The 13722-nt window shown below is 31.4% G+C and overlaps 2 protein-coding genes across 2 annotated transcripts; one reads left to right on the top strand and one right to left on the bottom strand.

Moving 5' to 3' along the window:
- The first annotated feature begins 7491 nt into the window (after positions 1–7491).
- Positions 7492–8818, top strand: LOC120270524 (F-box/kelch-repeat protein At2g44130-like). Its single transcript, XM_039277556.1, is given in 2 exon segments — positions 7492–7903; positions 7906–8818. Coding segments are annotated over 2 exon segments (1038 nt in total). The 5' UTR covers positions 7492–7567; the 3' UTR covers positions 8608–8818.
- A 111-nt stretch (positions 8819–8929) lies between these two features.
- On the bottom strand, positions 8930–12844 carry LOC120270523. The gene is made up of 5 exons (XM_039277555.1): positions 12246–12844; positions 10857–11167; positions 10713–10769; positions 9682–10118; positions 8930–9454 (listed from the first exon to the last, which is right to left on the bottom strand). Exons 1-5 carry the CDS (start codon positions 12596–12598, stop codon positions 9296–9298), a joined length of 1317 nt encoding a protein of 438 aa, XP_039133489.1. The 5' UTR covers positions 12599–12844; the 3' UTR covers positions 8930–9295.
- Positions 12845–13722: the final 878 nt, after the last annotated feature.

The following is a 13722-nucleotide window of genomic DNA, read 5'->3' as shown; positions in this document are numbered from 1 at the left end:
AAAGATTACCACGTAACAGGCGGTAATGTTTGCACATTACCACCAACCAAACGGCCCCTAAGTGTAATCAATGCTATTATAGGTTTAAGAAAATTGTTTGGATCTTTCTTTTAGATAATTACTAATATAATTTTCTTATCTATACATGCTATTAAAGTAAATGTATAATCTATTCTCATAATGATTCAAAGAACAATTTAAGCTTTTTTTTTTATTGCATTTAAGTTTTTATTTATATTATTTATGATATTTATAATTAAAAAACTTTAAATACACTTATTTATTTATGCAATAAATATTCATAAGACTTTTGAAATCCAAGATATATAACAGTTTTCATTGTAGGAGTTGTTTAGTTATATTATTTTTTATACATGATATTACTTCAAAACCCCTCACAATTTTAAAAACTCCGATATGAAGCCGGGGAGAATGCCTAGCATATATATATAATATTTGTTTAGAAGAAGTTAGTGAATAATAGCTTAAATTTTACATATATTTCTTTTTAAATATTATGGAAAAAGTATACAAGTAAATAATAATGATTTACAGGAGTATAAAAACTTTTTTCATTTATGAAAATTAGGAAGGGCAAAATAACTTTACACATGTCTATTATAAAGTAATTTTTAATGATATTATTGGGATAATTGAGATGATTATAATAAAAAAATTTAATATTTCATTTCTTTCATAATTAAAATATCAAAAATCTGAGCTCATTCTACATCTATATGTTCATTAAAAAAAAAAGCATATAAAGACTAGAGAAAGGATAACTTTTACTAAACTCCCAATAAATTAAAAAAATAAACGAAAATAATTAATAGGCATGATTGAGAGATGAAGAGAAAAATAGGATGGCCATATGAAGTATGAACATGTTAATTTGTCAAAGAATGGGAACATACTATTATTGGAGATTAGTTTGAGTGTCTTAATTGTGTCTCAAATGAGTCCAAATGGTTGGCAAAAAGCCAAGTAAAGCTCCATACTGATAACAATGACTTCAATGACTTGTTTAGTCTTCTCCATGTGGAGTGTCAGATTTTTCCTTTTCCACCAAGGATTGAAAGGTATAGATTCTTTCATAGGGATGAGTGTTTGAGTTTCTTTTTTTTTTGAAAACCCTAAAATAATGTTAGGGTTAGGGTTTACTCAATGGAATGGATTTGTTTCTTAAAGTCAATCCTTGAATAGTTAAATGACCATTTCTTATTATTAATTATTTTTTTACTTTTGCCAACCCCACACCCCACAACTGATCCATAAAATATTCATTTTATGCTGAAAAAATAATTCAAATTTTAGCTCATGTAAAATAATGGTACAAGTGTATTGAAAAATTAATTAAAAAATTAATAATCAAAATTGCGTAAGTCCTTGACATGATTTATTTATATTTATTTAAAAAAAAATTTAACCACTAAAAAGTGTTTTGGCTTACTAATAAAAATAATAATTTATTTTTATTCTAAATAAAATATCGAGGGTTTAACTCTCTTCCAACGTGATGATTGATAATTTTTCTATATTTATTAAAAAATTTAAAATAATATACTAAAAATTCAATAAAAGATTGATTTTTTCAGGCAGGTGTTTTTAACATATTTATTTAAGTGTTTCAAGCTTAAGCTACTTGGATCAAATTTTATTGAAGAACAGTTCTTATTTAAATTTATGTAGCCTTTGCTCTATATTAGTAGTTTTGTAAATGGCTTCACATAATATTAGCTTCTTTAATTTAATTTAATTTTTTTAATTTTTTTTTTTTTGTATTTCTTAGTTTAGTTTACTTTATATTCATTTATTTTTACTTGCGTTTTAATAAAAAAATTATTTCATAATTTCTCAACTTATTAAGATAAAAATTGTATTTTATAAGACTTTTAGGAGGTTGACATATCATTAAAAAAATTACTTCATATTTCTCATGTAAAAACTAAAAACAAGACAAAAAGTTTTATTATTTTATTTAAATATAAGTGTTATATATTTATTAAAAAAATTTAATACATTAAAAAAAAATCTTCTAGCAACATTGGTTACATTTGGCACTTTATGAGTGTTGCTATGTCATGATGGAATAAAAGATAAGTGAAAAGAAATTTGTCTTTGGATGTTTTTAATAAATTCAAAAATTTTGGCAGATTGATTGCTTTGCCACCTAAGACTATTCTAGAAGGTCCTAGAAGTGGGGCCCACTCAAATTGGAGTTTTTTTGTTTGCATTTATTAGCATTTTTCATCACCCCATGATCTTCTCTAATTGGTTCCATCTTATCAACTTTTTTATGGTTAGTAACTATCAGATAAAATAAATATAAATAAAACAATAGTTTAATTTGACTTTTATGAAGTTTGTGAAGGGATCAATGATATGGTGCCAACATCCTAGAGTATAAATAATCCTTCTTTTTTTTTAATTATTTTTTTAATATCTCTAATTTAAATTTTAATCTTTTAGTTTTTTTACTATTTAAATTTAGCGGGATCAATTTCTAAACACTAAACACTAATCTGAAATCTTCAAAAGAATTGGCATGACTTAGTTAATGTAGTATATGAAAGTAAAAATGTTACAATTTAAAGTAATGGATTAAAAATATATGTTTAAAAAAATAGAGGGACTATCTAAAAAATTATACTGAGTATAAATAAAAATCAGGGGATAAATTTCCACTGCATAGAATGAGGACAGGGTGATATACATAGGAGGCTTGCATATGACTGTGACACTTAATTTATCTATATTTTAAAAGAAAATAAAAATATTGTAATTAGCCTACGTATATTTCAATACAAGAATTATAAAGGAGCTATGTTTAGGTATTATTTATTTATTTATGTATGTTGTTTGATGGGACAAAATATATTTGAATAAATATTAATAAATGCAATAAGATTTTATACCTAAATTATATGGATATATTGCCATATTTTTGTATATCAATTTTTTTAAAAAAATTGGAAGGTGATATAGCAACTATTATTTATTTATTTACCATGTTAGTTTAATTTTTTTAATTGTGTCAATATATTTTAATGATATTGATTGTTGTGTGATAAACTAATAAATTATGATAAAGTTAGTTTCTGAATATATTGACCATTTTTAACTATTACCAGTTAAAATATCTTGTTAGACAAACAAGATTTGAATAAAAAAATTAAAGAAACAAGGATTTAAAAAATTTATATTTTATATAATATAATTTTTTTAATTAACTTAACAATGGATTAAATAGTTAACTTTTTTTTTTTTGTCAAAATAATATAATCTTTAGTTAAAAAAATATTTTTTATATATAAAATTACTTATAAATCAATGGTTGGGGAGGTCTATCTTTTATGGTGCTTTTTCAGGATGTTATTCATGTATAACAGTATAACATATTGCTTATAAAAAAATCATCGGGTCAAAAATAAAAAATAATAATAATAAATTAGTAGTTATTGTTTTTGTCAATATATATATATATATTATTAAAATTGAAGTAAATATCATGATTTATAATGTAAATATTAAAATAAAAAAAATAAGGTACCGAATTGGCAAAATATCATTTCCCACGTACTTATTTGGGTCCCCATTTGGGTCCTGTTGATTGTTGTTGGCTCAGCTGTTAGATGTTGCATGTGGTCGTGCAACCATTGAACATGTTTGAGGGATCTTATTTTAGAGTTATAAATTGTAGAAATTCAACTTATTTTATTTTATTTAGTTTAAATAGTTATTATCAATGTTGAGCTAGTCCAATGGATACTGTATCATACGAGAAGTTAGGTATTTAAATCCCATTGAATGCATAGTGAGTATAGTGAATAAAAATTCACTATGTATGAGTGGTGGGAGTCTCTCTGGGTACCGAGTGTTATAGCATCTTCAATATAAGAAAGAGCTTGTAACCCAATTCCAGTGCCTCTGAGTAGGAATGGGGGTGGGGTGAGGCGGAGAATGGGATCCCCGCTCTCCACGGGCGGGATTCCCGGGTTAAAGATTCCCCTGGGGAAAAAATCCTCCCACTCACTCCCCATGAGGGATCCCCCAGGGCTCAGATAAAACATTAATATAAAAAAATTTTTACATAAATATCTATAATATTTCTAACGACGTTTATATACTGCGTCTTATAGATCGCTATATACTGATTGAAAAATAAAAAAATATAATGTATGATTAAAAAAATTTATACTAAATGGATATTTGAATAAAAAAATATAATCTTATATGTAGTAGACATACTGGATATTTGAATAAAAAAATCTAGACAAATTATAATTACCTAATTATTCAATTCATTTAAATTAAATAAATAATTAGTTTTTTTATGAATATTAGAAAATTTGAAAAATTAGAAGTTTGAATTTTAATTTTGTAGATATATTATATAATAATTTTTATTAAAAATAATTTAAGATTTTATTAAATAAATATGTTTTTAATGAAATATATAAATTTAAATAGTTAATAGTTGTATGAAATAATTGTGAGTTCCATAATAATAACTAAAAAAATATTAACAAATAAATATTTATTGATTATATATATATATATATATATATATGTTAATGTTGAAATAATCTTTTAATAAATATATTAAAAAAATATATAATATATTATTTTTGGGGAATCCCGAGGGATTTTCCACGTTCCCGGGGAGGCGGGGCGGGGATCCCCGTGGGGCAGGGAGACCATTCCCCGCCCTCACCCGCTAGGGTGAGGAGGAATTTTTCCCTCGCTCCCCGTCCGTGGGAGGGATGTTTTGGGGAATCCCACCCGTCGGGAGTGGGGCCCTGAGAGCAGGGATTCCCGCCCCACTCCCCATTTCTACCTCCCGAGATGTTTAATTTTCGGTTTGTGCATGACTGTTACGCTTGTCACATTTGTCAATAAATAAATAAATAAATAATTATTATTATAAAGTTGATTTATATGATTGAAAGTTCATAATTCAAGAGGAATATCAATTACTTAACAAAAACCCATATAATTGAAAATTTATTTAAAAAAATGCTAATATGTAAACCTTGATTTCAAATCCAAAGGTTAATCATACTCTGGCAACTTTACATGAGACAGAATTTGGTTTTTTGGAAGGTAATAGTGAAAATTTTGATAAATAAATCAATTCTTCAGTAATTTGATCTTTCTTTTTTATCTAAGATTCTCCTCTCTTTTTTCACACTAGTAATTCACAAATATATATTGAATTTTGTTTTAAATAATTTCAAATATTATAATTTTTAAAAGTCAAATATAAAAAAAGAAAAGTTAATGATGTTAAAATTAGTTAATAGACTAATAGTTTATCATTAAATGCATTCATCCTCCCTTTCACCCAATAAAGTACAATTTCTAATTTGCATCTTGCTTCATCAACTATGAAGAAGAAAACAAATGCAAAGTGGGTAAGTGGTCATCATACCCATCCATCGCATGTAATTTTCCCAACTTAAGTGTTTATGCCGCATTGATTTAGATGAATAGCTTTGAAATTTCAACACATAAGAATATATATATATATATATCCATTACAGTGTTCTTAGATTTCAAATTTAAAAACATACAGTAATAAAAATAATTAACAATGTCTTCTAACGATATTCTTAGATTCTAAATTTAATTTATACCACACAATCATTATAAATTATATATTAATATAAAGATATAGAGATACAACTTACAAATTATACATAAATACAAGAGTACAAACACATAGCTTATAGTTTACTTCAATTTACAGAGTTACATGTTTAACTTCCATAAATATAACTTACAAATTATAAATAAACCATATAAGCATAGACTTCAATTATAAACACAAATTTCTTTAAAAGTACGTGATTACACCATGGTATCCTGATATAGACGTGTGCCTTTCAGGAGAGCTGCTATGTCTTGTTTCAAACAATCGGGTAGCAAATTGAATGGGAATTAAAGTTTCGCATTGATAATGCAGACCCTAGTCTTCCACGCAAATTTTCTGATGTCTACACCACCAAAATTTCACCATAAATTTTTAGGTTTAATTGTCGTACATATCTCTATAATTGTGTATTTTTATCTTTTTAGTTTTTTTAATATTTTTTTGATAGTCTGATATGCATTGAGCGAGTTATTCAATCTAAATATAAAAGATTTAATCTAGTATCGCACAAAAAATATTACTAAATGGACTTTAATAAAAAGCAAAAAATATCTGTAGATTATAAGAGACTCTAGTACTGAAAACAATTAAAACTAAAAATTTTAATTATCTTGATAGTAAAATAAAATCAAAATTTAATATTCATTTTAATACAAATTAAAATAATATCAAAGTACGGTATTTACTGAAAAATTTTACTCAAAATTTGTATTAAATTAATATTTTTTTTTTTGGGATAAAAGTTAAAAAAATAAATTTAAATAAAAAAACCAAAGGAAAACTTCGAAAGTTTAATATTTTACAATACTAGCTGCTGGGTTTTAAAAATACCAGTGGCTAATACTAAAACAATAATTATTAACAAATGATATTGGTCCAAAAGATAGTAGGGATTTGGGCAGTTTAAACAAAAAATTTCAAAAAACACCAACCATCCAGATTCCAGTTGGAGAGAGTTAAACCCCTTTCAAAAAAATCAATGGGTAAATAAGAAACAAAAAAATTATTTAAAATTTTAGTCAAATATTTAAAATTTAATATATATCCAATTAATTATTGATAAGACGTTTGATATTATATATATGTATATCTATAAAATATTATCATGCGAGAGAAATTCCACACTTACGCAGCTAGACAGCCGCAAACTGTTTATATGTTTCTAGAACTCTTTTCAATTCCCAATTTCCAAATAATTTTATTTATCTTTAATTTATTATAGAAATTATGTTTGAATTATATACATACATGCACACAGAATATTATCATGTCAAAGATACCGGTCTCATCACAAAAGCAAGTGGTAGTCCAGTTGTTCACGCCACTCTCAACAGTTACTAGAACCCTATTCATATGCTTCTAGAACCCCAATTTCTACCTTTTTTTTTCCCATGCATGTAAGTGTAACCATCCTCAACTGTTACCATTTGTACACCTTCTTTTACAAATACAAAACCGTAGTGTTTGAAAATACCATTATCCTCATAATTAATTTTATTAAAAATAAATTTAATAATTAATAAAATATATATATATATATATATGTATAGTTTGAGATAGTACTGGACATCTAAATCCCAACTAGAACACCGACAAATAATAAAAATTTTAAAAAATAATATTAATTTAGTACTTTAGCTTTAGCTATAGGCATCAATCATGCAATCCAGTTATCACCAGGTGTATTGATCCCCATCCAAGAGATGAATATCTATATCCCATTCACTTTCATCCATCCATCCATCCATCCATCCATTTATGGATGTGATATTTTCCTTGTTTCCCAACTTATTTATACCCCCTCTACCAGCTTCAGGACTCTTGTGACTCTATTTCCTCTCTCTAAGTAACTTGTTCTATTTGTTGTTATAGTGTGAGTGAGTGAGAGATCTTTGAAAAGGAGTGTTTACCATGATGAACGGTTGTGATGAGGAGAAGGTGTTGATCCCGGGGTTGCCGGAAGACATAGCGTTGGATTGCTTGGCAAGAGTGCCGCACCGATTTCACCAGGGATTGCGACCAGTTTGCCGACGCTGGTGCCAGCTTGTAACGTCACCGGAGTTTTATCTTCACCGTGAGCGAATCGGCACCGCGGAGGACCTTATCTTTTTGGTTCAAGCGCGGCCGGTGGAGAAGGTTGAAGGAGGGGTGGATCTGGTCACCGCCGGGGAGAGTAAGGCGGAGTTTCGGTTGCCGAGATGCTCGTTGGTGGCGTACAACGTGACGATGGATGTGTGGGGGAGGGTGGGAGGGAGGTGCCGGTGTTTGCTAGGGCGGCGGCGGCGGAGGGGAAGGTGGTGGTGATGGGGGGTTGGGATCCGGAGTCGCTGGAGCCGATGAGGGAGGTTGGGGTGGTGGATCCGGTGACGGGGAGACGGAGGGTGGGGAAAGCTATGACGACGGCGAGGTCGTTCTTTGCTGCGGCGGCGATGGATGGGAGGGTTTTCGTGGCCGGAGGGCATGATTCGCAGAAGAACGCGTTGAAGACGGCGGAGGCGTATGATGTGGAGATGGATGATTGGGTGGAGTTGCCGGCGATGGAGGAGGAGAGGGATGAGTGTCAGGGAGCGGTGGTTGGGGGGAAGTTCTGGGCGGTGAGTGGGTATCGGACGGAGGGGCAGGGGAGGTTCGATCCGATGGCGGAGTGCTACGATCCGGCGACGGAGGGGTGGATCAAGGTTGAAGGGATCTGGGAGGAGGGTGGTGGTGCGCCGAGCGCGGCGTTCTTCGCGGCGGCGGAGGGGGAGAGGCTTGGGTACGTGGATGGGAGGGGGGCGAGGGAGTATGAGAAAGGGTGGAAAGGGGCGGTGGCCGGGCCGGAGGGGATGAGGGCGGTGGCGGTGGCGGCGGCGACGGGGGAGAGGGTTTTCGCGATGGGGACGGAGGTTGATGGGCGAGGACATGTGGGTTGGGTTTTGGAGAAATGGGAAGTGGAGACGGGTTCGGATGCTTAACGGGTTTCTCTGGATCCGTTTACTCCGCTACTGCAATCCGGGTTTGAACCCGAATCCGATAAGGGTGCTACTTAGTATAAGTTTCTTGTTTTTTTTGATGAGAGGCTTGGAATATTAGTGTGTATATTTTTGGATGTTTGAGATGTGTGATCTTGATATGAGACACTGAACTTTAATGATAAAAAGATGATAAAGAGTGTTGATGAAGCAAGACACTTTACAGTTTGGTATCAAATGGTTTAAACATGTGTTGAAACAAGCAAAAAAAGGCACACAGAAGAAAAGGGTTTTTATTCAATTGGCCACTGACAGATTTTCAATTTCAGTGTGCACAAACTATGACAGAGATGTGCACAAACTAGATCACATGGGAACTTTCAAAGCACAATGCTAGCATTCACCTGATGAAAACAATACAATGAGAATATTATAAATGAAAGCAAGATAGCTTTTCTTTTATGTGACCAGAACAAAGTGTTGTTTTTTCTTTCTTTATTTGTGATTACTTTTCTGAAAGCAAGAAGAACTAGTTCATTGTGTCAATCTCCGCTTTTGAAGCCTTCGACTCTTTGAAGTTCCACTAAATCCAACTTTCCGCTTTCTCTTCGGCTTTCGGCCCTTTTTCTTTTCACAATGACAGGGTTTTATCACAGGTGATTCTAGCAAATTATCTGCTTTATCATTCTCATTACCAGAAGCTGCTGGGTTTGCACTCCCTTCCTGGGATGAGGAAGACTCGGCTTCTTTCCTTTACCTGCTCTGGACTTTGTTCCTTTGCATTACCGACATCGAAGTTCTGTTGATCTTCCTCAGCTGCCTGGTTGTGTATCAAAACTTCATCAATGCTCTACATGCAAAAGCAAAGAAAAGATCAGGAATCAAAACTTTACATCACTCACCCTGAACCCAATACCTGAACAAGTGACAAACTACATAAGTTCAATGCATAGTGATGTATGAGTCTATTACTCTTTCCTAACATTGTTTAGATGGAACTACCTTGATTAAAATAGTGTTTGCAATTTTGATGGACTAATAGTGAAGCAAACCAGCAGAATGAAGATGAGCACTTACATCTTTGCATGAGTCTACAAAATGTTGATCTGAGTGCGCAGCAGAAAATAAGTCCATAGTGTTTTCAACAATGTCATCTCCATAGCTTGATACAGTGCTACCTGGCCAAACGACATCCGACTCATACTCAGGCACATGGTTTTTCGGAGTATGTGGTGTTTCATGCAACAATGCGTCTTCATTATGTCCAGGAGAACTATAAAGACTTCTAGCAACACTATTAGATAGGTTTCCTGGGCCAACAAATTCTTGGCTCAAAGGCAGCTCCTGATTGTTGGCCTTCATCAAATCTTCAAGCCGAACCTTCACCTTACGAATACGGGCATGAACAGCTTCGATATTCAACAGAATTTGCTCCTGAGTTGTATCCTTACCTCCTAACATTAACCACTCATTAAGAGTTTCAAAAGCATCTCTGCTTATGTTTTTCTGGTCAACTGTGATGAGGTACAGAAAGTTAGATGTAAAGCCACCCAAAATAAATTAATAAATAAAAAGCAGTAATAATAATATAATCTTTCAACACTTGCATCAAGTAACTATGCACATAGACATGATATAAGGTGAAAGCGCAACTGTCTGACTGGTTCTTTGTAATATTTATTTAAGCTCCAAAATCCTGACAGCCCAAATACAAGAAAGTGTAGAAGTTCACTTGCATCAAGGAACTATGCACATGGACATGATATAAGGTGCAAGCGCAACTGTCTGACTGGTTCTTTGTAATATTTATTCAAGCTCCAGTTTCTTTTTATATGTTAGTTCTAAGATGAAGGCTTTTAGAGTCTCTGGTTTAAATACCAAAAAATAAATCAAGTCTGAAATGTTTGACCAGAAGCATATTTTGACACATATCTTCAGATGAACTTATAGGTCAACTTCAGAGAGGCTTGTCAATCCATTTAAACAAGTATATATTCAAATAAACATTTTATCATCAGAATGTGCAAACACAATACCTCCGTCAGGATGACTGAGTAATGAAAACAATGGTTTCAAAGAATGGGGAATGGGGTATGAGCTACATGTACCTGGATCACCGCAATCATCAGCAATGGAATAACAGTTCATGTCCGATCTTTTGTTTTCTGTTAATATTGCAGTCAAGACTTTAGATAAAAGAAGCATGTGCATGATAAGCTAAACAACAATACAAAGTCAAAAGCAGTCATTACCATAATAGGAGAATAAATTGTGGTGTGACATATATGATGAAATGTCAACTGTGTCTTCATTCCTTTTCCTTCTTCTCCTCTTCATTGCTTGTTTTTGGCAGTTAAGACAAGCCAAGGGAACTGCCCTAGACACGGAACCATCTAATTCAACCATTGTTGATCTTAACTGCTTTTTATGCAGATATTTCACTAGTTCCTTATCATACTTTTGAGCTTGAGAGTATAATTCACTCATTCGTAATTCTATCCATTCACACCTCCACGTAAGAGGACGTATAAAGTTTCTCCAATGATCACTTAATTTTTTCTTCCTGCACGGATTATAAGGATAAGTATGCCACTTTTTTGAAGATAGAAGTATGCAAAGATTTTCACATCAGCAACGAGAAATTAGACAGCTTTGCACAGGGTGAAGATACATAGGCATGGCAACCAAGCTGGCAAACATAAAATTATTTCAGAGTCATATGTGCTTCTTCTCACTGACCTCAGAATATGCTACAACACTTAATAATCAATGTAAATTCGCTGTTAAATCTGACCATATATAAATATATATATTCATTCTGCCTTCATTCTAGTTGGATTGAACTTCAAATCGTAAAGTGTACAGAAGGTAACAAATAAACAGAGTAAGGCATCAATAAACCCCAGAATGGACATTTATGAAGATAAGATAAGTTCCTCAACTAAATGTCCTTTCTGCTTGTGATATCAATTATCATTTAACAGCAACATAAAGAAACAGCACATTACCTGATAAACTAATAAGTACTTAATCCCTCACATCCTATTCTCTCAACAAGTATAGAATCAAGTGACTTAAAATTTCACATGAAGTAACACCAAAAATGAATACTAATTAACTCAATGGCCTGCAAAAGAGCCAAAAAATGAACAGAAATGCATAATTGAAAATCAAAGCGCAACATATTTCAATAAGTAAACATTTAAAAATGAAAGAAGAAAAAAATTCTAAAATATAAATCTCAGAACCTGACTGCATCATTAGCATTATGGCAAACCAAAACCATAATACAGACATGCAAAATATGATCTTGTGGACATGAAAAAGTGTATTTTGAATCTTATCCTTTGCTTAAATATCCATTTAATTCATGACCAGTGTAAGTATTCTTTCCACTTAACTTGCTCTTACATATTGATCATTCGAGACACATTACACAAAGCTAAAACAAGTCTGATAGTTTTCTTATCAAACATTAATTTTACACGTTCTATAAGCAAAAGTTTGAAAAAAAAGGTCAACAGCATTGCAAGTGACAAACTTTAATCATGCACTGCTACCATCCAATGCAATTAAACATTTAGACGGATTGATTACAAGGAAATGCAAAACAGGGAATGAAAGCCCAGGAAAAAAATTACCTGAAAAGCCTTTGGAATCCATTGGAAAGAGTTTGCTGCTCCATGGCACGCATTCCTGAATCCACTTCCATATCACCTGAGCTTGAACAAAGCTCATTGTCTGACCCTGATAGTGTGTCCCCAAAGGAGCTTGAATGCTCAGTAGCATCAGGGTCCAAATCCTCACCTTGAAAAAGCTCCAAATCATCCCCATCAACAGATTCAAGAACATCAACTTCTACATCCTCCAAACACTCGTCCACCTTCGTCAGACCACCAAAAGAATCCTCATTCGCATCTTTGGGCTCATCCTTGACTGCAAGCTCGGATTTTTTCTCTTGTTCGACAACAATCGATGCCTGAGCGGGTGCCATCTCAAGCTAATCGCCCTCAATGGCTTCGAATTCAAGCAATGAAACCCTAATGTTTGGTATTTCAAAAGAACAATCAAAACAACAAATCTAAAAAAAAAGAAAGAAAATCTAAAACCCTGAAATCAGAATCATAACCCCTAAACCCTGGACACGAAAGCCCTAGATTAGCAAGGGATTGAATCAAAAACAGATTAGAGAAATCGAAATTTCTTCTCTTGAGGCCGGATTTCAGCCTCTTTGCATAGAAACAGGAATATGTTTGAAAAAATATGGTTAAAATAAACGTCATAAAAGCTATATTTAGTAATTAGGGTCCGTTTGGATCACGGAATAGGAGTGGTAATGGTAATGATAATGGGAATGTAATGGTAATGGGAATGGGAAAAGTAATGGTAATGGGAATGAAAAAGGTGTTTGGTTGGAAGGAATAAATGTTGGGAATAGCAAAAGTGACATAGCGAATTGTATATAAATTACTTTAATGCCCTTAATATAAGTAATGATAAATTAATGTATAAAATAATTACATATAAATAAATATTTAGTCTCAATAATTATTATAATTAAATATTTAGAATAAATAATTTTTTTATCATTAACGAATTTAGTTTAATTATAAAATTTAAATGACTCAATTTATGTTTATTATAATTTAATTTAATTTAATTATTATAATTAGTTATTTAAATTAATTATTATTATTTAATTAAGTCTTAAGTCGAGACAAAAATGTCATTTCACTTTACTTATCATAATTAAATAATTTAATTAATTATTTTATTTAATTAAATCTATGTAAGGGCAAAACTGTCATTTCACTGTAATTATTATAATATTTAAATGGCTCAATTTATGTTTATTATATTTTAATTTAATTATTATAATTAGTTATTTAAATTAATTAATATTATTATTTAATTAAGTCTTAAGTAGGGGCAAAAATGTCATTTCACTTTACTTATCATAATTAAATACTTTTATTAATTATTTTATTTAATTAAATCTATGTAGGGGCAAAACTGTCATTTCACTTTAATTATTATAATATTTAAATGGATCAATTTATATTAATTATTATTTACTTTTAATATTATAATTAGTTATTTAAATTAATAATTATTATT

The sequence above is a fragment of the Dioscorea cayenensis genome, chromosome 10 (assembly GCF_009730915.1).
Source record: "Dioscorea cayenensis subsp. rotundata cultivar TDr96_F1 chromosome 10, TDr96_F1_v2_PseudoChromosome.rev07_lg8_w22 25.fasta, whole genome shotgun sequence".
NCBI classification, from domain to species: Eukaryota; Viridiplantae; Streptophyta; class Magnoliopsida; order Dioscoreales; family Dioscoreaceae; genus Dioscorea; species Dioscorea cayenensis.
This window is presented reverse-complemented; position numbering and strand designations above follow the sequence as displayed.

Coding starts and splice junctions, on each gene's coding strand:
- LOC120270523 (XM_039277555.1), bottom strand. CDS start 12,598: ATGGCACCCGCTCAGGCATCGATTGTTGTCGAACAAGAGAAAAAATCC. Junction 10,119..10,712: donor TGATGATTGCGGTGATCCAG/GTACATGTAGCT, acceptor ACCTCATCACAG/TTGACCAGAAAAACATAAGC. Junction 9,455..9,681: donor TTGTAGACTCATGCAAAGAT/GTAAGTGCTCAT, acceptor TTTTGCATGTAG/AGCATTGATGAAGTTTTGAT.